Source organism: Leiobunum rupestre, chromosome 3 (genome assembly GCF_980474605.1).
Source record: "Leiobunum rupestre chromosome 3, qqLeiRupe1.1.hap1, whole genome shotgun sequence".
Taxonomy (NCBI): domain Eukaryota; kingdom Metazoa; phylum Arthropoda; class Arachnida; order Opiliones; family Sclerosomatidae; genus Leiobunum; species Leiobunum rupestre.
In genome coordinates this window covers 55,638,756-55,660,017 of record NC_143386.1, presented here as the reverse complement: position 1 = coordinate 55,660,017, position 21,262 = coordinate 55,638,756, and the positions used below count along the sequence as shown (strand labels likewise).

General features: G+C 33.9%; 6 protein-coding genes and 1 pseudogene across 11 annotated transcripts in view; 4 read left to right on the top strand and 3 right to left on the bottom strand.

Annotated features, from left to right (window-relative positions):
• Utx (Utx histone demethylase) overlaps positions 1–7,331 on the top strand; it is a 90,052-nt gene extending 82,721 nt beyond the window's left edge. For both annotated transcript variants that reach the window (XM_090168722.1, XM_090168723.1), the window contains 17 exons: positions 8–128; positions 712–766; positions 999–1,033; positions 1,148–1,241; positions 1,358–1,583; positions 1,696–1,950; positions 2,022–2,199; positions 2,272–3,039; positions 3,124–3,318; positions 3,401–3,790; positions 3,860–4,165; positions 4,243–4,661; positions 4,740–4,884; positions 4,966–5,150; positions 5,413–5,539; positions 5,606–5,773; positions 6,116–7,331. In XM_090168722.1, the coding sequence (XP_090024848.1) occupies positions 8–128; positions 712–766; positions 999–1,033; positions 1,148–1,241; positions 1,358–1,583; positions 1,696–1,950; positions 2,022–2,199; positions 2,272–3,039; positions 3,124–3,318; positions 3,401–3,790; positions 3,860–4,165; positions 4,243–4,661; positions 4,740–4,884; positions 4,966–5,150; positions 5,413–5,539; positions 5,606–5,773; positions 6,116–6,145 (3,697 nt within the window). In that variant the 3' untranslated portion in view covers positions 6,146–7,331. The remainder of the gene's footprint in view (positions 1–7; positions 129–711; positions 767–998; positions 1,034–1,147; positions 1,242–1,357; positions 1,584–1,695; positions 1,951–2,021; positions 2,200–2,271; positions 3,040–3,123; positions 3,319–3,400; positions 3,791–3,859; positions 4,166–4,242; positions 4,662–4,739; positions 4,885–4,965; positions 5,151–5,412; positions 5,540–5,605; positions 5,774–6,115) is intronic.
• Positions 7,332–7,929: 598 nt separating this feature from the next.
• Positions 7,930–12,033, bottom strand: LOC149952689 (FUN14 domain-containing protein 1A-like). Of its 3 annotated transcripts, none has more exons than XM_090168742.1 (5): positions 11,928–12,033; positions 8,973–9,135; positions 8,818–8,893; positions 8,601–8,720; positions 7,930–8,387 (listed from the first exon to the last, which is right to left on the bottom strand). In XM_090168742.1, the coding sequence occupies exons 2-5, from the start codon at positions 9,122–9,124 to the stop codon at positions 8,307–8,309; spliced, it is 429 nt and encodes a 142-aa protein (XP_090024868.1). In that variant the 5' UTR covers positions 9,125–9,135; positions 11,928–12,033; the 3' UTR covers positions 7,930–8,306. The 3 variants fall into 3 exon arrangements, with proteins under 3 accessions (XP_090024868.1, XP_090024869.1, XP_090024870.1); XM_090168743.1 differs by having other exon boundaries at positions 11,814–11,931; XM_090168744.1 differs by lacking the exon at positions 11,928–12,033 and adding an exon at positions 10,563–10,670.
• Positions 12,034–12,205: 172 nt separating this feature from the next.
• Mo25 (calcium binding protein Mo25) lies at positions 12,206–15,531 on the top strand. Of its 2 annotated transcripts, none has more exons than XM_090168738.1 (9): positions 12,206–12,281; positions 12,699–12,781; positions 12,851–13,020; positions 13,085–13,252; positions 13,325–13,443; positions 13,528–13,696; positions 13,769–13,894; positions 13,963–14,106; positions 14,243–15,531. In XM_090168738.1, the coding sequence occupies exons 3-9, from the start codon at positions 12,919–12,921 to the stop codon at positions 14,423–14,425; spliced, it is 1,011 nt and encodes a 336-aa protein (XP_090024864.1). In that variant the 5' UTR covers positions 12,206–12,281; positions 12,699–12,781; positions 12,851–12,918; the 3' UTR covers positions 14,426–15,531. The 2 variants fall into 2 exon arrangements, with proteins under 2 accessions (XP_090024864.1, XP_090024863.1); XM_090168737.1 differs by lacking the exon at positions 12,206–12,281 and adding an exon at positions 12,291–12,383.
• A 160-nt stretch (positions 15,532–15,691) lies between these two features.
• LOC149952687 (motile sperm domain-containing protein 1-like) lies at positions 15,692–18,037 on the top strand. Of its 2 annotated transcripts, none has more exons than XM_090168741.1 (6): positions 15,692–15,915; positions 15,978–16,177; positions 16,238–16,313; positions 16,370–16,617; positions 16,680–16,844; positions 16,951–17,150. In XM_090168741.1, the coding sequence occupies exons 2-6, from the start codon at positions 16,036–16,038 to the stop codon at positions 16,953–16,955; spliced, it is 636 nt and encodes a 211-aa protein (XP_090024867.1). In that variant the 5' UTR covers positions 15,692–15,915; positions 15,978–16,035; the 3' UTR covers positions 16,956–17,150. The 2 variants fall into 2 exon arrangements, with proteins under 2 accessions (XP_090024867.1, XP_090024866.1); XM_090168740.1 differs by lacking the exon at positions 16,951–17,150 and adding an exon at positions 17,766–18,037 and having other exon boundaries at positions 15,695–15,915.
• LOC149952686 (peroxiredoxin-2 pseudogene) lies at positions 17,989–18,935 on the bottom strand (annotated as a pseudogene).
• Positions 18,936–19,024: 89 nt separating this feature from the next.
• On the top strand, positions 19,025–20,144 carry mRpS18B (mitochondrial ribosomal protein S18B). Its single transcript, XM_090168739.1, has one exon. The coding sequence runs from the start codon at positions 19,141–19,143 to the stop codon at positions 19,885–19,887; it is 747 nt and encodes a 248-aa protein (XP_090024865.1). The 5' UTR covers positions 19,025–19,140; the 3' UTR covers positions 19,888–20,144.
• LOC149952684 (citramalyl-CoA lyase, mitochondrial-like) lies at positions 19,857–21,226 on the bottom strand. The gene is made up of 2 exons (XM_090168735.1): positions 21,008–21,226; positions 19,857–20,812 (listed from the first exon to the last, which is right to left on the bottom strand). Exons 1-2 carry the CDS (start codon positions 21,153–21,155, stop codon positions 19,932–19,934), a joined length of 1,029 nt encoding a protein of 342 aa, XP_090024861.1. The 5' UTR covers positions 21,156–21,226; the 3' UTR covers positions 19,857–19,931.
• Positions 21,227–21,262: the final 36 nt, after the last annotated feature.

Here is a 21,262-nt window from a genome sequence, read left to right as displayed (position 1 = left end):
ATTCTAGGTCCATTCGAATTTTTCGCCAACTTTTGTACGTTGACCCCGGTTTCAAAAGAAACAATGAAGTTCATGTTCGCCTTGGTTTGATGTTTAAAGTTCTTTCTGACCATCAATGTGCATTAAAAGTAAGTATCAGTTTAATATTGGGAAGGTTTAAATTGAATAACGTTGTTAATAATGGTAAAAGGGACTCACCGGCGTTTAAAGGGAATTTAACCAGTTTCACCCTTTGTTTCCAGAATATGATTGGTCGTAACTGCTACCACGTGGTAAACCTCAGGACGTATTTTTTCAAACGCTTAAATAATCTCTATTTTTGAAAATCCAGCTCTGTCGAGTAGCTCCTACCACGGCCAACTTCGATCACGCGTACCGCGCTGTACACGCGATCGAAGTTGACTGTGCTCCTACTCTTCCTACCACGTGACCACGTGATAGATCCGACCAATCATGTTTCTAAATGCCCATTTTTTAGGGAAACTACTAAAATTCAAACAATGGTGTGGCCTTTTAAGGAACTTTTGATGATGTTTGATGTTAACCATGTGGGGATACTGTTCTAAAAAAGAAAAACCTTATTTTTGACACATTTAAAAAAAATTTAGTTTGTTGGGGAGCGCCCCAAGAGTTCCAATATTTGATACTAAAATTTTTATTTAAATGAAACATAAGAAATATTTAAATTGTTAATCACTTGTTTATTTTTAGCATTTTCATCTAGCTCTCATTGATTCTAATCCAAGCATTATACATAAATCTGAAAGTGAGTTATTTCTTATTTAATGATTAATATCCCTATTAATTGACCGTATATAATTAAAATGTAATTAAGACGTCCCTTTAAAAATTTTATTTTATTGTTCTTGAAACAAAAACTTTAATGACAGGATATCTTAATATGTTCCTAACATCCTTTTAACACATTTTCTTTTTTGCTTGAAAAGTCTGGTAAGAGAGTGTAGTAACCTTAAATTTTCTCTACCTTTCTGTTTTAGTTCGATTTCACATTGCACACCTGTACGAAATTCAGGTTTGTCAGCAGTTTATTTTTTAATAGTTGTGTTGTTAAAAAATATGGGATATTTAATTGTTTCTGGTTTTTATTTGCTCTCTCTAAACTCGCCACTGCATTTGAACCATAAAGAATAAGCACAAAGCCGCTAAGGAAGCGTATGAACAGTTACTGGAGCAGAAAGACTTGCCTCAGTGGGTGAGAGCCGAGACCTTGAGGCAGTTGGGTAAGTTCTTACATCTCTAATTTCATTGAGTATTTTTGAGAGTAGGCTATCAGAAATTATTGAATTAATAGATTGATTAATTTAATTTGACCTGTGGTAAATATTTCAATTCTTAGGTTGGATGCATCATACTGTGGAAGGGCTGGTGGAAAAGCCTCAGAGACAAGCTTATTCTCTTCACTGCCTTCAAAAATCTATTGACGCTGACCCCACGAGTGGTCAGAGCCTTTATTTCCTTGGACGTTGTTTTGCCAGTATTGGGAAAGTACACGATGCCTTTATTTCGTATCGTAGCTCGGTGGACAAGGCTGAAGCCAATGCAGATACGTGGTGCTCCATAGGGTTGGTGATGATTTTCTATTAAACAGTTTTTTAAATGTTTGGTATTAAAGGGATAGTACGCAACTTGATTTCTACGATGGGTATTCTTATACGTTAACGTTTCTCTGAACAGGGTCCTGTACCAACAACAAAGTCAACCTATGGATGCCTTGCAGGCCTATATTTGCGCTGTTCAGTTGGACAAAAGTCACACCCCAGCTTGGACAAATTTGGGAATTTTGTATGAAAATTGTAATCAATTGCAAGATGCTCTTAAATGTTACGTGAATGCAACTAGGGGAAGGGGTTCTGCAAATCCAAACCTCATGTCCAGAGTTAAGTTTTTGCAGACTCAGTTAGCCACGGCGCCTCATCCAGTTTTGCAAAAGTAGTTACTATTTTTCTTTAAAAATAATAAGCGTATTCCAGTATTTTTAAACTCGTCTCACCCTTCTGCAGACCTCCGCAGTTGCCTTGCATTGAAGATGCCTGGGACATCCCAATTACTCAAGAGATGGCTTCGAGACAGAACAGTGTGGCTCAGCAGAGTAGGAACGCAAATCAAGGAAGTACTTACAACAACACTCAAAAGCAAGCCTTCCTTGGGGCCCAACAACCAAATTTTGCCATGTCTGCTGTAAGTATTCTATAGTTTTATTTTTTTCTATATTTTATTAGCTTTTTTCCAATTTGTTTTTGTACTTAAAAGGGGCAGGGTTCAGGAAATTCAGGTGGGACTGCTCAAGGAAGTGATAATGCGCAACAAGGAAATGGGGCTAAAAGGATGAAAGCGGCCACTGGAGTTCCTAGAACTGTTGTCCCTGCAGATGACAACAGCCCCAATGTACCTGGTCAAACACCCGCTGGACAATCCAATTGTATTCCCCCTGTGCCAGCTGGACCACCTCCGTTTTACCTTAATCCGCAAGAAGTTCAACTTCTGAGCTACTTGCAACAAAATCAGGCTAATTTGTCTGCGAAACAAAGGGCATTAATGCAACAATTGCAGCATCGTCATAGACTCATGATTCAGCATCAGCATCAGCAGAAAATGGCAATGTTACAAAGGCAACAACAGCAACAAACTGCGGGTCAATTAGGTCAACCGCAAGTGGCTCAGCCTCAAGTATCAAGTTCACTACCTCAGAGTCAAGAAAGTGATACGACTGGCAATAGTAAAACCCCTTCTTCCGGTTCCCTCGCGATAAAAGCCGGTGATTCTTCATCGCCTAATTCTGCAAATTCATCATATGGCAAAGGGATTGCTAATGGTTTTCAAGATGCTGGGGCAAAAACTACATGTAGCTCAATTACGTCTACATCTTCGACTGCCATTGCCGCTGTATCTTCCCATCCGACTGGAAATGTGACTGGTCAACCATTGACTAATACCACAGTGCCTTCTCCTCAAACATACCCCGCAACACCCAGCCCAAATGTGGATATGAGAGCGGCAGTTACCAGAGAAAATTCGCAAGTATGTCTCAATTTTAATTGTCCTTTTACATAATGAATCGGGTGTGTGACTGACAGAACCTAATATTACGATTTACCAAATTAGGATCTGAATTCCATAGTCAGTCCTTATAATGACAATGATCTTCAGACTTTGCTGAAAAAACCAACAGCCGAGTTGATAGCCGAAGATCTGTTGGCCCAGTTTGCTGGAGATATTTTAGCAGTAGAAAATGCTCAACAGAAAAAGGCTGAAGGTAAAAATGGAGAAGGAAATACTAGTCAAGAAAATAAAACAAAGGTAGTGGAACTTTAAAGAAATCAATACTTGTTTACTGTTCATTTTATTTTATTTTATTTTATTTTTATTTTTCTAATATCAGGAAATGAAGTATGGAATAATAAAAATTGACGGCCGGGCATCAAACGGAGAGAGACCGACTAGAACTCACCCCTACAACCCATCCAAAACTTCGCCAGAGCATAAACGAAGTGGCGATAGTCCTTATTGCAGTCTGTTGGAATCTAAGAGCTCGGTTTGTATGAACCTATCAACGGAGGAACGAAATGAGTTGGAAAGTTTACTCAGCCCAGCGTCGTTATCTATAAATATGAGCTCGTCTCAGCTGCTGGCAGCTTACAAGGGAATGTCCAAAAATACCGTATCGAATACAAGTATTATGTCTGAAAGATGTCCACCTCCTTTACCTCCCGATCCACCATATCCGCCAATTAACAAAGATAAACTCTTGCCGCCAACACCCAGTGTCTTTGTAAGTATCTCAATTGTGGCTTTTATTCCGTTTTACATTATTAATGAGAAACGGTTTATGATTTCATAGCTTGAAAACAAGAAAGATGCTTTTTCATCTCAACTTCAAGATTTCTGTTTAGCTCAACCTATTGCAGTTATAAGAGGCTTAGCTAGCGTTTTGAAGCTGGATTTAGGTCTATTTTCTACCAAAACTTTGGTGGAGGCAAATCCTGATCATTCTATCGAAGTTCGAACTCAACTTATGCAAACATCCGATGAGAATTGGGATACGGAAAGGAGGAGAATGGTTTGGAGATGTGAAAGTCACAGATCTCATACTTCTATCGCTCGCTATGCCCAATATCAAGCATCTTCCTTTCAGGAATCTATAAAAGTAAGTGTTTCAGAGTTCCATTTGTCAATGACAAAAATTTTCTTGGTACATAATCTCATATTCTTCCTTGATAATAGGAGGAGAGTGAGCGATCGCAAGGAATTCAGAGGGATTCTGATAGCGACTCCAACTCGTCTTTGCTCGCTGGTAGCAAAACAAAAAAAGCCAAGAAAAATAGCTTGTTCAAAACAATCAAATTCGGAACTAATGTTGACCTGTCAGATGAAAAGAAATGGAGACCTCAGTTGCAAGAATTAACGAAACTCCCGTCCTTTGTCAGAGTGGTTTCTGCGAGTAACACTTTGAGTCACGTTGGTCATACAATTTTGGGAATGAATACTGTTCAGTTGTACATGAAAGTTCCTGGTTCAAGAACCCCTGGTCATCAAGAAAATAACAATTTCTGTTCCGTTAATATCAATATTGGTCCTGGTGATTGTGAATGGTTTGCAGTACCAGAACCCTACTGGGGCATGGTTCACCAGTTGTGTGAAAAGTAAGTATCAATTGTTTTTCGTTGTTTTCTCCTCAACAGAATCAAATTTATATTTATATTTATTTAATTTGGATTAAGGAACCACTTGAACTTTTTACATGGATCTTGGTGGCCAATATTGGAAGACCTTTTCATGGAAAATATTCCTGTCTATAGGTTCTTACAAAGACCAGGAGATTTAGTGTGGGTTAACGCTGGAACCGTTCATTGGGTTCAAGCTGTGGTAAGTTTCACTTTATAAATTCCAGTTAGTTACACTCCCAAAAAGATAAAAATTAAAGTTAGTTCCTCTTGGATTTCGTAGGGTTGGTGCAACAATATAGCCTGGAATGTGGGTCCTTTGAACGCCAAGCAATACCAGCTGGCTGTGGAACGTTACGAATGGAATAAATTGCAGAACTTCAAGTCCATCGTTCCAATGATACACCTTACTTGGAACTTGGCCAGAAATGTCAAGGTTACGGAACAGCTGCTTTTTGAACAGATAAAGTTAGTGTCTGCCTTTTTTTTTTGTCCATCGTGCCCTTGTCTCTCTAGATTAGTATCGCGCATAAGGATTCTCTTCATTTTTTATTCCTTGGTTTATGAAGATATTGAAAAGGCTATTTTAAAATCCCTAATTACTGTAGTGCTCGTACAAGCTAGGAGGATACTTGAATCCTCCTAGGTACAAGGCTCTCTTTGTGTGGGGTAGAAGGATATTTTTTTTCATGCGTAACCTATTTTAAATATATTTTCACACATCCTTCAGGTATTGTTTATTGAGGACACTGAGACAATGCCAGTTAATCATGGAATTTGTAAAATCATTGGGAAAAGAAGTCAGATGGCATGGAAGGGGTAAAAATGAGGCTGCTCATTATTGTACCAATTGCGAGGTATGCGTTACTGTAATCCTTAAACTTTATATTCTTACTATATTTACGAAAATTTTAATTTTTTAGGTTGAGGTGTTCAATTTATTGTTGGTGAAAGAAGTGGATAAGAAACACGTAGTTCATTGCTTAGACTGTTCCCGCAAAATTAGTTCCAAATTAGAGGAGTTTGTTGTTCTTGAAGAATACACGATGGAAGATCTCATGGATGTTTACGACAATTTCATCCTTCATCCGGTAAGCCCATTTTTTTGTGTTTTGTCCTATTCATGCATGTCCAGCCGTTTCTGAACTATTGCTTTCCTATTTATGCAAGAAGTTAGTCGTTAAACCAAAATATTTTGAATGTTTTGCACAACCCTGCTTATCTAAGACATTGCTTCTATGGTACACCCGTATTGTTTATAATATTGGTTCAAAACATAAGTCAGTAGTAATGTATTCTTGGGCATTGAATATAGTGATTTGGTTTAGTCTCTTGACGTGAATTAGTTGCTTGGACTGCTTTTTCTATTCTCTCTATTTCCAAAACACCATCTTGTCATCTTCAAAGATTAAAAATTTTGAATTTGCCAACAGAGTCAACCTCAATCATCTTCAACTTCGTGACACTAAAATTTCTGAAAATAGTTGCCAAATAATTTTTGCCGTTTTATATAAAAAAAAATGTTAAAGAGAAAAGTGAAATGCGATATAAAGTAAAAATTTATCCCGAAAAATCCACTCTTCAGTTATGGCAAATGAACGTGGAGTTAAAGATCACTCAAAATATGGACGCTGCCAAGTTATTTATAAGTTTTTTTTTTAACACAGTTTTATTAATAGACTGGGTTTAACTATATATATATATATATATATATATAAAAAAAGACTTCTTAGGTTAATTTTGTGAAAAGCAAGCATTTTGAGTTTTCATCATGGGGCCAAAAATGTGCGTGTAAACTAAAAAGAATGTTTATACCAAAATGCTTGCCTTTTTTTTTGTGTAATATTTTGCGTGTGTATTACTTCAAAACAAAACAATCGTCTTGTCCTAAAATATTTAATTTATGTAAATGTTCGTGTAAAGTTGAAGATTATTATCTAACATTTTCCCCCTCCTTCCCCGAAGTAAATATGTACAAAGGGTCGTTTTGAAGTGATATTGAGTTGTTTCCAGTTTTTCGAGTCACTTGACTAAGTCTAGCTAAAGATAAAAGGTTATACAGTTTGTAGATGAACGATTGTTACCCATTTGGTTGAAAAATAAAGTCACAAAAGTCTTATATAAAATGAGAAAGCTGATCATAGTGTCTGGAAAGTTAATATTTACAGAACCATTGTTGCAAAATCTTAATATAAAGGATATATATGATATAGAAAGGGATCTTTCGGATTCTATGCAAATCTTTTTTTTTTAATTTCAAAAACAACTTTTGTTATTTTTAATTTAAACATTTCTCTAAGTTTACAAATACCTACTTGGCACTTAAGTCATATTGGTTTTGATACAATTAGCAGAATATATTCATCTCCGCAAAGTTTATTTTATATATTTATTATTCATATTACTTTTTGTTTTCTATTTGAAATCATGTTTTCAAAGAATAATCTTATTTATTAAGTTGAATGTCAGGATCGTGTGTTTTAATTTCTACCATGCGAGTTAATTCACATTACCTCTTCCACACCAATCAACCTGTAAATGTTGGACTTGAACTTGTTTACACTGCCAGATAAAGGTGATAGAACTACGTTAAGAAACATTTCGAAAATGACTAAAAAGCAGTTATAAAACTACCTTTTTACATTCTGATTATGTGATATCATTTTTGTAACTCGAAACTTTTTCACAAAACATTTTCTACAACTTAGACTTAAAGAATACCAAAATCTTAAAAATCACCAACGTCAAAAAAATCAGTAACCCATTTAAATAAAAATACATCCAATTGGTTCTAATTATACCTCTTCACCCATGTATATTGTAAATTGAAAGTTTTATATAAAAAAGGTGCTGTACTGAATTATAGCTATGGCTTTTTAATGTACAGACTTTGACAAAACGGAAAATTTACCTTAAAACTTTTATTTGCTCATTTTTAATTACCTTATTTTGTCAGTATTGAAAAAAAAACTGTATAGTTATGTGAATTTTCTTTGTATAAAATAAGCAAAATTGATAGGGATGATCTCAAAAAACCAATACAATTTTGTGCCCCTATTAATTTTCAATTGTTACCAAAAATTTAGACAAGGGCTGTTTTTTTTTGTGTTTAAGAAATATCCAAATTCGAATAATTTTTTTTTAAATAAAATCGTGTAATTTACACGTTTGTAATTTATGTAATTTTTGACAATTTGAATTTTCCCCCATCACCAAGAGTGAATAAAGAAGAAATTGCAGCTTGGAATAACTCTAAAATCATTTTATTACTTTTTAAGTTTAAGTTAGACAAACAAATTAAGCTAAATTAAAAAACAATAGGAAAACAATACTTTGGCATGGAATCTAACTTGGTAAATTTTATTTTTAATTACCCTAGTTTCAAACAAGTCTAGTTGGTCAGTTAAAAAATTATTTAACTTACAAACATTTATATTTTAAATGTTGCGCTATATAAAAACTAAAATTTTGATAAAATAGTTTAGTTCCTACAATGCGCAATTTTTATTTTAGTGTTGCAGTCTGTTTTAAGAATATCACGATATTTTTTGAAGAATTTGCATCTTTGATGGTTTGATCATAGGCAAATAAAAGCCCATGGCAGCAAATTCATTTGGACACTAGTCATGATGAAGCTAAACCAAGTAGAAAGCCACCCGCAAATCCTCCAGCAAGGTAAATATTGTTTTGAATAAAATTCTGGCTCTACATTAGAAAAATATATAACGTTAGCATTGCCAATTATTTGTATGTGAACTTAAAACCGAAAACTAGTAAACAGATTAACAACAGAAGGGTCTAAGTTAACGAGAGTTACTATAATTAAGGGAAATGTTCTTGTAAGTGGAAAGGAATGGAATAAAAGGAAAGTCTAGCGAGACTGGGGATGTTCTTCGAGGCGACAACATTCTAGCATACCTCTTCTAAAATTAAGGGAATTTTGGCTTGCGCTTCTTTTTCTATTTTACGCTTTGCCTTCTCCACATCTTTATTGACTCGAGTCCAGTTAACTTTAATATAACCTTGATGTTGGGCGATCTATAAATAAAATTAGACACACTAGGATATCATTTCATCGTTAAAAGGCATCCATCACTCAAAGTTGCAGACAAGAGAAAAAAGGGAGTAATTGTACCTGAACCAGCAAGAGACTTCCACCTATCGCCGTAGCTGCGACTTTTCCCACTTTAGAAAAAGCAAACCCAGCACACCTTTAAAAAAGTTGCCAACTGATTATTTCCCCATTTGGTTTAAATATGTTGAATATTCATGTTTTTAAAATTTTAATACCATCCTGAGATTCCTCCTACAGTTAGCTGCTTGGCAGCGGAAGCATTAGAAATATCTTTCATGAATTTATTTAGCCAATTTGTATTGTTATCTTTCTTTTTGATATCTAATAGGTCTAGAACATCTTCTTTGGTTGGTTTGCTAATCGTCATTGTGCGTCAATCTATAATAAAACAAGTACAAGGAGGAAAATATTTAAATGCTTATTTTCCTTAGAATTTAAAATAAAAGTCATTTGCAAGGTTTTTGTTTTCTATTCTGGGGTTCATGACTGCCATTAAATTTTACTATCGTATTCCCTAGCAATGAGAATAAGACCTCTCCTTTATAACATTTATTAGCAACGGGTTTCGTCTCTACGTGTGTGTCTACTTTTTGAAGATAGCTTAGGCGGTGTTGGAAAAAACATGGCAATGAGCCTAAAGTAATAAAGCCACGAAGCATTAAAAAAACTCAGCACTTCCTTAGACTGAAATCTTATTTTTAGATGTTGTAGAAAACAAGATACAATTACTATTGAAATTTCATGCCAAAGTCGTCATCCGCCTTTTAATGAGAATTTATCTAATATCGATTTTTACTATGGTTATACCATTTATTTATTTATGATACAAAAACAAATACATGTATCAAAATGTATAGATTTTCATCATATTTACATTATTTTTAAAAAGTCACCCGTTGAAATATATTATTAAATATCTTTTACATGTAAGCTATTAAAATTCAGAACATCTTTGCTACAATTTATACTCCTTTACACTTGTATTGATTGAGTTAAAATTTATTTCCATTACTATTAGGGCTTGACAAAAATAAGCAAGGAGAATTTCAAAAATTGGATTATTCACAGTTTTAAGCAATTTTTTGACACTGCGTATAAGTTATTTTTAACTACCAGAGTACAGGAATCCCTCTGGAAAATGCTAGAAAGAGGTGGACTAAAGAAGCCAGTTAGTCAGAGTCATAAAACCAATAATCTGGGTCACTCAATTCGCCTGATTCAAGATCACTCAAATTACAAATTGACGGTAGTTCAATAGTGGTTTTATTTTTAAAAATTGACTTGTCAAACGGAAACCATCTAATAACGTGCACTTCAAAAGTAGTCTGAACTGCAATTTGGAGACCACTACCATCAAAACTAACATCCAAATTTCTAATTTCATGTTGGGCATAGGGAAATAGACCCGGGACAACTTTGATAGAATTTACCGGAGTAACTGACTTTAAATTTTGCAACTGGCCATCTCGGTTAACCAAAAAAATAAAAACTTCCCCATTTTGAGTGCCCAAAATTAGCAAGTTTCTCTTTAAGCACACTGAAGATATTTTTTCCACAGGCACTTTAGACTGACCCAATGTCTCCCACAAATCATATTTATGAAAAAACTGTCCATTCTTTAAAATAGTTAGCTGGGCACCCACTCCGAATATTAAGTTTCTGAAGGTTAAAATATTTGGTCCACAGAGGATGTTTTCAATGTAAATATTTTCACTCCAAGAATTAGTGTTCATGTCCCACTTCATAATATGCACTCCTGGTAAATTCCACCACAAACATGTAATAATGTCTTTCCAAATACTCACGTTTGTTAATGGAATTGGGGAAGATATTGTAGTGACTTCCGTGACTGTAATGCCGCAATTCCTCGCTGTATTAGTTAAAACTGTGAAAACGCGAATGGTGTGATCTTGAGTGCCTAATATGAAAGTATTTCCAAATACTTTAATTGTAGCTTCGAAACAGTCAGTTGGTATTTTCTTTTCCCATATTTTCAAAGGTTTTCTCCCGTGACAATTCAATTCACTCAAATGCAATGTTTGATCCAATGAAATGCTGATAATAACATCATGCTCCGATAGCTTGTAAGATTCTTTAAGTTTGTAAGGACCTTGTCTTTGGACATCCATCATTGCAATGTCTTGTATTGGCTTTTTGTGCTTTGCAATAATTCCAACACATTTCCCATTTTCATAAATATGAACTTTATAAACTCTCACATTTTCCACAGTAGGTGCCAATATAAGGAAGTCCCCAGAAAGCCGTATAACACATCGGTTGCTAGCATTTGTGTTTCTAAATGGTAGTCCAAAGGTTTGATGAGGAGTTTTGGTTATAGCTGTGTAATGATTCCATTTCAGAAACAAGTTTTCCCACGTAAAAGACCCTTTAAGTCTTATGAGAGTTTTCAAAGGTTGGCATGTACCTAATATTTCCACAAGCACATCGGAACTAATTTCCCTTAAACAACAATGTTGCCAACAACTTTTAGACAGTGTATTCCATAAAGCACATACTCGACTGCATCGAATAAGAGATGACGTATCCAAAAATGATAATATATATTCTTGAATTTCAATGGGGAGTTTTATCAAATCCATTCTTTTTATTTTAGTATTTGATCGTTTATGCCTATTTTTTAAATCCTTTTTAGGCCTTTGTTCAATATGTAAAATCAGCTGGTAATGGCAACTGATTCACTGAAGCTGTCTAACGCCTTTATATTGATAAAATTCCTATTCGTAGTTATCGCGACTTCACCCATAGGAAGCGAAACTCAAAATGAAGCCAAGGATTGTTAAAACGTTCAAAACCAGAACGTTCATATAAAATTTTTGGGAACACACCCAAGAAAAAATAGGCCTAGTTCTCTTTGGCAGCGTTTTCCGCGACTCGGCTCACTTCGCGGCGTAGTAATAAAATAAGACTTTCGAAAACGAGTTAGTAAACGACTGAAATAAAACAATAGAAACCGCGGTAAGGGTCAACAACTTTGAAAATTACTAGGCTTAAATTAGACATTTAAGCCCGTTTCAGTTTCATGACCAAGGTTTTACCATGTGAAAGATGCCTTTTGCCGAAAGAGATAATTTTAAACATGCGTTCCAACTTTGACAACAGTTCCATTAATTTGATTATAAACTTTTTAAAAAATTGTTAGGCCAACTTACTAATAATGTTTTGGAAGTCAGACTGTTCAACCTAAAACCTTTTAATTAATCCTAAGATTTACGAAACTGTTCAAATGACGACGTACGCCCGTAACGATTAAGCGTCAAAAATAAAACTATTTTATTTTCGTCTACTTCGTGTTTTGGTCTAATTTATAAACGCAAAGCCATTCGCCGGTTTGAGCCTCGTGATTTAACGAAACGATTTTGATTGGCGTATGATATAAACAAAAAATATTTCCGCTCTGATTGGCGAGAGATAGGTATAAAAAAAGCCTATTTCCTCCAACAAATTTGGCCTATTTTTATAATTTTTCGAATGAAAGAACGTGATAGCGAAGGAACTAAGTTTTCGTAAGTTTTCGAAGTTAGTTATATTAGTTATATATTTAATTCAATGTAGTTAATTTATTGCGCACCTAATTCCTTCTTGTTTTGCGTTTATTATTATAAGTTGTATGCCAAATTTTTTGTTTTTCTCATAAGCTTAGGCTTAAGGATACTTTCTGGTTCTTGGGTAATTGGGATAGGCTCAAACCAAAAACTACTAATCTAGGCCATTGTAAAATGTTTATATTTATTATTTAGCTTTATTGTTCTACTAGTTTTGTTTAAATTCATTTGGTTACAACTATCAGTATTTTGTTTATCAACAACTGCTTTCACAAACCCTATTTATATTTATATCTTTGCCAAGTCCATTCAATAAATTTTCTTTATTAGAGGCCTATTTGGCAGTAATAATGAAATAATATTAAAACTGATATTTAGTTATCTCGAAATTTGAAACATGTTGATTAGTCTCGCTTGAGTTCAAGATTTGGCACTTTGACTATTAAAATCACAAACCCAAGGTCAGTTTTGGATAATTTTAGTCAGTGTAGCTTATATAGAGTATTAAACGAAATAATTTGTATTTTCAGCTCTCCCTACCTCTGTGGTTAGGGAATTTTAGGTTTTTTTACAATCACCGGACTACTTTTTGTGTGAAATGCCTTTATTTGGGAAATCTCAAAAAAGTCCTTACGAGCTTGTGAAAGCTTTAAAAGAAGCTGTTCAAGCCCTGGAAAGGGGTGATAAAAAGGCTGAAAAAGTAAATATTACTAATTGGTTGGTTTTATTATTGTTGATATATTATATAATATTGAAATTCACAGGCTCAGGAAGATGTGTCCAAAAACTTGGTCTTGATGAAAAACATGTTGTATGGCACATGCGATCAAGAGCCACAAACGGATATTGTAGTGGCGCAACTTGCGCAAGAACTTTACAACACGCATTTGCTTCTTTTACTCATTCAGAATTTAACAAAAATTGATTTCGAGGTCAGAATGTCTTAATTGCTTATTCAAAATGGTTCATATCCACTCTAAAAACCTTTTCTTCTTGACTAAAAGGGCAAAAAGGATGTTGCCCAAATCTTTAACAACATTTTACGCCGTCAAATTGGAACCCGATCTCCCACTGTAGAGTACATTTGCACGAAACCTGAAATTCTTTTTACTCTTATGGCTGGGTATGGTTTTTCTTTATATTTCAATGTGAATCGAGTATGCAGTTGTTTTCAAGCTATTTCTAAGCATTATTTTATGGACTACAGATATGAAAAGCAAGAGATAGCTTTAAATTGTGGCACAATGTTAAGAGAGTGTGCTCGAAATGAGGCCTTGGCAAAGATAATGCTATATTCTGATGCCTTCTACAACTTCTTCAAATACGTTGAAGTTTCAACTTTTGATATTGCATCTGATGCCTTTTCTACTTTTAAGGTGACTTATTTAAAAAAATGTTGGCTGGTTTTCGTATCGAAACTTAACGCAATTAATATTTGTTTTGCTTAGGAGCTTCTAACGCGTCATAAAATTCTATGTGCCGAATTTTTAGAGAATAATTATGACAAAGTTTTTGAGCATTATCAACAGTTACTCAGTTCGGAAAATTACGTTACCAGACGGCAATCTTTAAAGGTAAAAGTTTCCATGCTGGGGTGGGCGTTAAAATCATACTTAATCCTGCAAAATATTTTTTTTTACAGTTATTAGGGGAGCTTCTATTGGATCGACACAATTTTACGATAATGACGCGTTACATTTCAAATCCTGATAATTTAAAACTAATGATGCACATGCTGAGAGAGAAGAGTCGAAATATTCAATTTGAAGCCTTCCACGTCTTCAAGGCAAGTCAATGTTAATTTTTTGTACCTGCGTGACCTGGACTTACCCTGATTATACGCTTGTTTTTCAAAGTTTTCGTTTTTTGAATTCCTAGAGGCTTATTTGTAACAAGTATTAATTATTTTTTAATTGATCTAGGTATTTGTGGCCAATCCAAATAAGCCAAAACCGATATTGGATATCTTATTAAGAAATAAAGACAAATTTGTTGATTTTCTCACTAAATTCCACACTGATCGTTCGGACGACGAGCAGTTTAATGACGAAAAAGCCTATTTGATAAAGCAAATTAAAGAACTGAAACCTTACGAAGAACATTAAGAGAGACAATAAGCCAAGTTCCAAATATGTATGTAAAGACTAAAAGTAATGGAAAAACCGCTAGTTTTTACAGAAAATGTGAAAAATAAAGTAATATTATAAGACGTAATGAAAGACAGCGGAATTTAATCCTTATACAAAAAGCACTATATTATCTCTATTTGGAAATTAAACAGAAATAGTTGATAACTTTTCTGAAAAATGGAGAACAAAATTAAATAAATTGGACTCTTTATAAGGAAAAGTCCCAAAGAATTATCAAGGCTTTGGTCTACGTTATTTTTTTTACTGAGTCTGTAAAACTTGCTGTATAGATACAAAATGTTCAGGAACATTTCCAAAATTTTCGATAGAATATGTGTATATGATTGGAAATGTTTTTCGTATTTTTTATTTAGGTTTTAAATTCATCTTGTTTTCGAAATGTAATAGTTTTAGTTGCCAGGCTTAAGTTATCCGTTTTAATGTATAATTTTTTGGCTAATAGGTGGGGATTTTTTTAAGTGGAATTAATATGTTGGTGTAATCCAAGTTATTTATAACAAGGTGCCTATTTTGCGCGTTTACTTTTTAACAAATTTTGTTTAAATAGAATAAAAATTGGTGACACCTATTGAATTTAAAGGTGAACAGTTATCATTGTATATATATACAAAAAATGGCCTATTTTATTATTATACAGGATAAGTATAAATTTCGCGTTATCAGCCTGTTCTAGCTAAAAAATATTCAAGAGTTAGCACTGTAAGATCATAAATTTATTCAGCACTTAAAAAAGTTTGTGCCGTTGTAAACTGTACACGCATTGTATTATTTTCTTTTATGGAGTATCTAATAAGTACATTTAGGATTTATTTTGTAGTAATAGCTGATATTAATTGGCAAGTTATAGTTATTTGTTTATACAAAGTGATAAAAAAAAGTAATTGCAAACCAAATTAATTGTGAGGGATATATAAAATAAATATTGCCTTTTTGTAATTATTAGGTAAAAAATGATGCAATTAACTTAAAAAAAATGGTCTGTTAAATGCAACTTCATTAAAACACTGGCCCATAATATTTAGAATTAACAAAAGACCATTCTATTAATCGCTGTATGTAGGCTAAAAAATGTGGTCTTATTTATTTCAGAAAATTAAAAATTATTGGAAATTTTAAGTTTGTTGTTGTGATACATCATTATTTTTGTATTATACCGTTGATTTGCCTTCGCTTCTACGCAACTCCTTGAAACTGATTGTGCTTCTTTATTTTCGAAATAGTCGCATTTGATAGGAGAAATCCTTTGGATTGCGCAATTACTGATGACATCATAGATTCTCAGCTGTGCATTTTACCCCGTTTTCAACTTTCAACATCTTTCTTTGCGAAAATTGCGAGTCCAAGGTTTAAGTCGTATCACCGTATTTTGAGATAAATTTAGTTTGCTAATATAAAGAAAATTTATGAGAAGCCTTAAACATTTAAAGGATTTTTGTTTGTTAAATGTAAGTTTTATTGGCAAATAATATAAGTGAAGTTAAGCCTTGGCATAATATATTTTTTCTAGGTATCATGTTTGTTTGCTTTTCCTGGAGGAGTTTTAAGTGTATCAATAGCTAGATTTAATGCAGAACCCAATCGGTCATGATAGCAAGTTGCCCGTTTTCGTATTCCCAACTTCATTGGTATTTTACGCCGATGATCAGTCATCTTATAAGCAAATCCTGACACTGTATAACCCGTATGATTTTCCTCTAAAATTTAGTGGTAAGTTTGAGTAATTTGCGCTTGTTTTAATCATGTTTTGACCATTTTCTTTGCGTACAGTCCTATGCACCAACCCTCGAAAATATGCGGTGGTTGATCCTAAAGGCGTTATCAAATCAGCCTGTTGCGTTGATATGTGAGTTGATAAAATTTTGATTTGTAGCTCATTGAAAATACTTTGAATTCTTCCAGAGTAATAAGGCATAATTCAATAACTCCTTCAAATTATGATGTTGTTGATAAATTTCGCATTCAAATACAAGAACAAGGTAGCCGTATTATATTTGGGAAAAGGGACGTGACTGTTACCCTTTTAGCAACTAAACCAGCTTTTGGCTCCGGAGGAAATGTTTCCCCAGAAAATGAACACTTTGAACATTTGCCTGCTCCAGCAGCGCCTCTTGTGCATAGTCGAGAATACGCATTTGCTAGAAGCACTAGTAAAATATCCTATTTCATTAAAATTCTTGTCATTTGTTTAAATATTATTACATATTTGTAGATAGTGGAACTTCTGGGAATACAGGCCCAAGTTTGGTAGTGGTTTTGGCAGGTATTTTATCGCTACTAGCATTAGCATTACCCACTGAAGGGCAAAATAATGCTACATTACCAACGTATCTTCATTTGAGTACGCATCAAAAACTGGTGGCGGCATTTACTCTTGGTAAGTGAACTGATTCTATAGAACTGGCAATGGATTTTAAAGATGTACTTTTATCAAGTAGCCTTTAACTTGGTACTACTTGTTTTTAGTATTTAAATTTGGCAAGCATAATTATGAGCACAGTCAACTTTGATCACGTGCTATGTTAACCTATGAGCAAAAGATATCTGTTGAGCGCCCCTAGTGGAATATTTTGTTTAGACTTTTTAGAATAGTTCTTTTTATACAGACCAAAGGTGGGGAACTCAAACCTATTTATTTATACAAAAGGCTCCATAAGTCACAGAATGAGCTTCTCTTGGAGCAGCAAAAGAATGAGTAAAAAACAACAGTTAAAAAAAATTTATAAAATAGTGGGAGAAAGAGAACTGTTTTAATGACAAGTAGAAAATAAATAGTAATTATTCCGAGACATGACGTTGAGGTGTGTGGCGATTGGTTATGTTTTTAACACAATGAGAGAATAAAGAATAGAATGAGCTTATTATGATTAAGGAGAATTTAAAAATGTATTATTTTCATTTTTATGGAATTACCTTTGACAAAACTTGTAAATGTTAATAAAGTAACGTGTATTATTACCATTTAATTGCAAAAGTTGCCGATATATATATGCGATGTTTTAAATAAACCGTATAAGATGCATTAATATCACTTGTTTTACATTGAAGAAAATAAAAAAAATTGTATGAATTCAGCCCCAAGCTCGATATAGCGGGAAAATACTTGCTCACGGAATTTTGGCGAATGGGTTGGCCGCTATAACGCGTGATCAAAGTTGGCTGTGTTATAAGTAATGCTTTCCTCATTATATCTTATATTTGGTGACTTATATACCTGTTAATAATGGATGTCTTTAATATCAGTTGCCACGCGCAACTCTTTATTTTTCCCCAATTTAAAGCTGTTTTTCACCAACAGGTCTTGTAGCCATGGCCATATTAAAGTCATGACCCCATTGTCCTTTCTGATTTAAAACTACAAAACTTGGAAGATTATTAAATATTAAAACCAGTGGTTTTTTTGGTTTGTTTTGGCTGGCCAATTGTGTGTGTGGCTGAAAAAAAATATTTTTATCGCAGAGTGGCATTTCAAGGGCGATATTTTTAATAATTTTATAAAGCAAATTAAAAGATTGTCGATGTTAAATTTTAATTTCTCTTTATTGAGAAAAGTGTAAGCTGTACAATAAGGTTGTAAAATAGGAAAAACAAACATTAAATTTTAAGTAAATGTTCTTAACAAAATGTCCCTTGGAATCATTTACAGTTTTTCTATATTTATAATATTTTTTTGAATTTCTTTAATTTACTTTATTGAAATATTCCTTTGATTTTTCTGGATCTGGTTTGATAGAAGGACTTTCAGGGGTCCAACCAGCGGGACAAACTTCTCCGTGTTTTTCCACAAACTGGAAAGCTTTCACGAGTCTCAGGGTTTCATCTACTGAACGACCAACTGGAAGATCATTGATGGTAATTTGCCGTACAATTCCCTTTGGATCAATTATGAAGAGGCCACGCAAGGCTATTCCTGCATTTTCAATCAGCACACCGAAATCTCTTGATATGGTTTTGGTAAAATCCGCCAGTAATGGAATCTTCATTGGACCTAACCCTCCCTCTTTTCTTGGTAAATTGGTCCAGGCAAGGTGACTGAAGTGAGAGTCAGTTGATACTGCAATTACCTCGGTGTTCAAACTCGAAAATTCCTCCGCTCTGTCACTAAAAGCCACTATTTCGGTTGGACATACGAAAGTGAAATCCAGTGGATAAAAGAAAATAACTAAATATTTTCCATTATAATCGCTTAGTTGTATTTCTTTAAATTGACCGTTAACGACGGCGGTACCCTTGAAATCAGGAGCTGGTTTCTGTACTTCGGCGGCCAAACATCTCGAAGCAGTGTGAATACTATTCCCGGTTGTTTTTAAATGCCTTAAAGAAGTTGCTAAAATATTTCTACAATAACGAGGTAAAAAAGCCATTTTACTTAAGTCCTTTCAAAGATAATTTAATGGATCTGATCTCTTGGGTATTTTCCTCTTAATATAAATGCGGCATGGAACTTGGAAGGTCTTAGAAAAAATATCATGTTTTGTTTCAGAAGTTCACCACTTGATGGCGATAGTGTCAACATCTTTGAAATTTATGCGGTCGTTTGTTTTTGTTACAGTTTTTTAGTTCATCATGGAGTGTGCATAAATGGTATATTTACGTAACTTTACGTTAGTGAGATAAATTTCGTGGAATATCTTGTTTATTTTACGTAATAGATTAATAGTATATATTTCAAAATGTCTTTTAGCTTGATAAGCTCACGGCTGTTGAGTAATCGGGTGTTTCTTTATAATTTGACCAAGGCTTCGAGTAGAATTTTAGCTTTGAAAGGTTTTCATACGATATCAAAAAACTATGCTGTGAATTACGTACAATTTAAACCATCTCTTGTTAATTATTTTTGCTCTAATACTACGGATGAAGTATCAGATGACAATGATGCTATATCAAATGAGGAGGATGTTTTTCAGGCAGAATATACTGAAGATGAAATAAAAGCCATCTTTGAAGCGGGAGTTGCCAGACAAATTGCAAAGAAGGGAACCCTAACTCGGTTAGTCCCAATAGAAGCTAGTATACGATACATGGACAGTGAAGCATTTAAAGCAACTTATGGAGATGACCCACTTTGGAAAAAATACCGGAGAAATCATAGAGGAGGATTTGCACCATCTGTGACAAGGAATTCATGCATTCGTCATAATAAAATGGAGGCTTCAAACCCTTGCCCTATTTGTAGAGATGATTTCTTAGTCATTCATTATACAAATGTGAAGTTGTTAAGCAATTTTATCTCTCAGTATTCTGGAGAGGTATTTACATACACTAAAACTGGTGTTTGTATGAAAAAGCACAGAGATTTGAGAGCTGCAATTTATAAAGCCAGAAATTATGGTTTAATCAAATATGATGTACCATTTAGAAGGTACAATTACGAGGACTATTACCCTGAACTTAAACTACCCCAAAAATCTTCTAATTAAACATTGTACCAGATTAATTCTTCTTATTAAACATTAGTGTCTGATTACTTTTGACTTGGTGAAATCTTTTGTATTAGATCAACTATATTTTGCGCTTGCAGCAATAATGGTCTATCAATCATAGCACCCTTAAACGTAAAAGCTCCTTTTCCAGCTCTTTGATGCTCTTTAAAAAGGCTAATCAGTTCCGTTGCCCATTCAATTTTTTCTTTGGAAGGCATGAAGGCTTGTTGTACTATTGGAACTTGATTTGGATGAATTACTTGTTTCCCTGTAAAACCCATTTTAGCCCCTTCTTCGCATTGTAATTTTAATCCATCTTCATTTTTATAATCTATGTACACCATATCAATGGCCTGTAATTGAAAAGCTTTTGCGGTGGCCAGAACTAATTGACGTGCCATTAAAATTTCTGTTGCCTCTGCTGTTCTAGTTGCTCCAATATCAGCCAAAAAGTCATCAGAACCAAAAACAATCCCATCGAGCTCGTAAGATGATGTAGAAGATAGTCCTATGAATCTTTCGCAGATATTCTTTAAATTTAAAAGTGATAGTGCACTCTCCATATAAATTATCAGTTTTAATCGTTCTGTCATTCCTGATCTTGCATTCAATGTTTTAGTTAGTAAATTTGATATGATATCAACTTCTTGTAGGTTATTGACTTTTGGTACCAAAATAGTTGTAGGGAGTTTTTCTCCTCCTAAAACAACTGGAACATCTTCAGTAAACAGGTTACTGCTGACAGAATTAACTCTAACAGCGCATTCAGATTTCTTAAAATCTATTGCATCATTATCCAGCATTTTTCTAATTGTCTGTCTGGCTGCGTCTTTCCTGTTTAAAGCTACACCATCTTCACACTCCAATACAGCGCAATCTACTCCAGTTGATGGTATTTTCATAAGTTTGCGTTCATCATCACCTGGTATGCAGATCAAGCAACAAGCGCACACATTGCGAAGGAAATTTATAAATGAAATGCAACAAAAGGTTTAAATTCACTCTTAAATTTAAAAATCGAATGTTTCATATGAAATTTTCCCACAGCCAGTGGTATTTTTACATTGGATTTTTAAATAAAATAAGTTTTGAACGCCGCGTTTTTAATTTTACCTACCGGGTACGTACATAATAGCTCTTCTGGGTATGAATTTACGATTATGAACAGTTTTGGAAGAACTGAAATATTTAGACAAGGAAAACAAAATACTTGTGTGAAGTTTCGCGATTTTGCATGAAAACTTCTGGCCTAAATAGTATGTCATTTTTTATAATTAAATTTTGTACAAAAACTTTAAGATTTCAACACGCACCTATTAATAGTTTGTTTACAAAATACAGGAACTTCGTTGATTTAATATTCGAGCGTAGT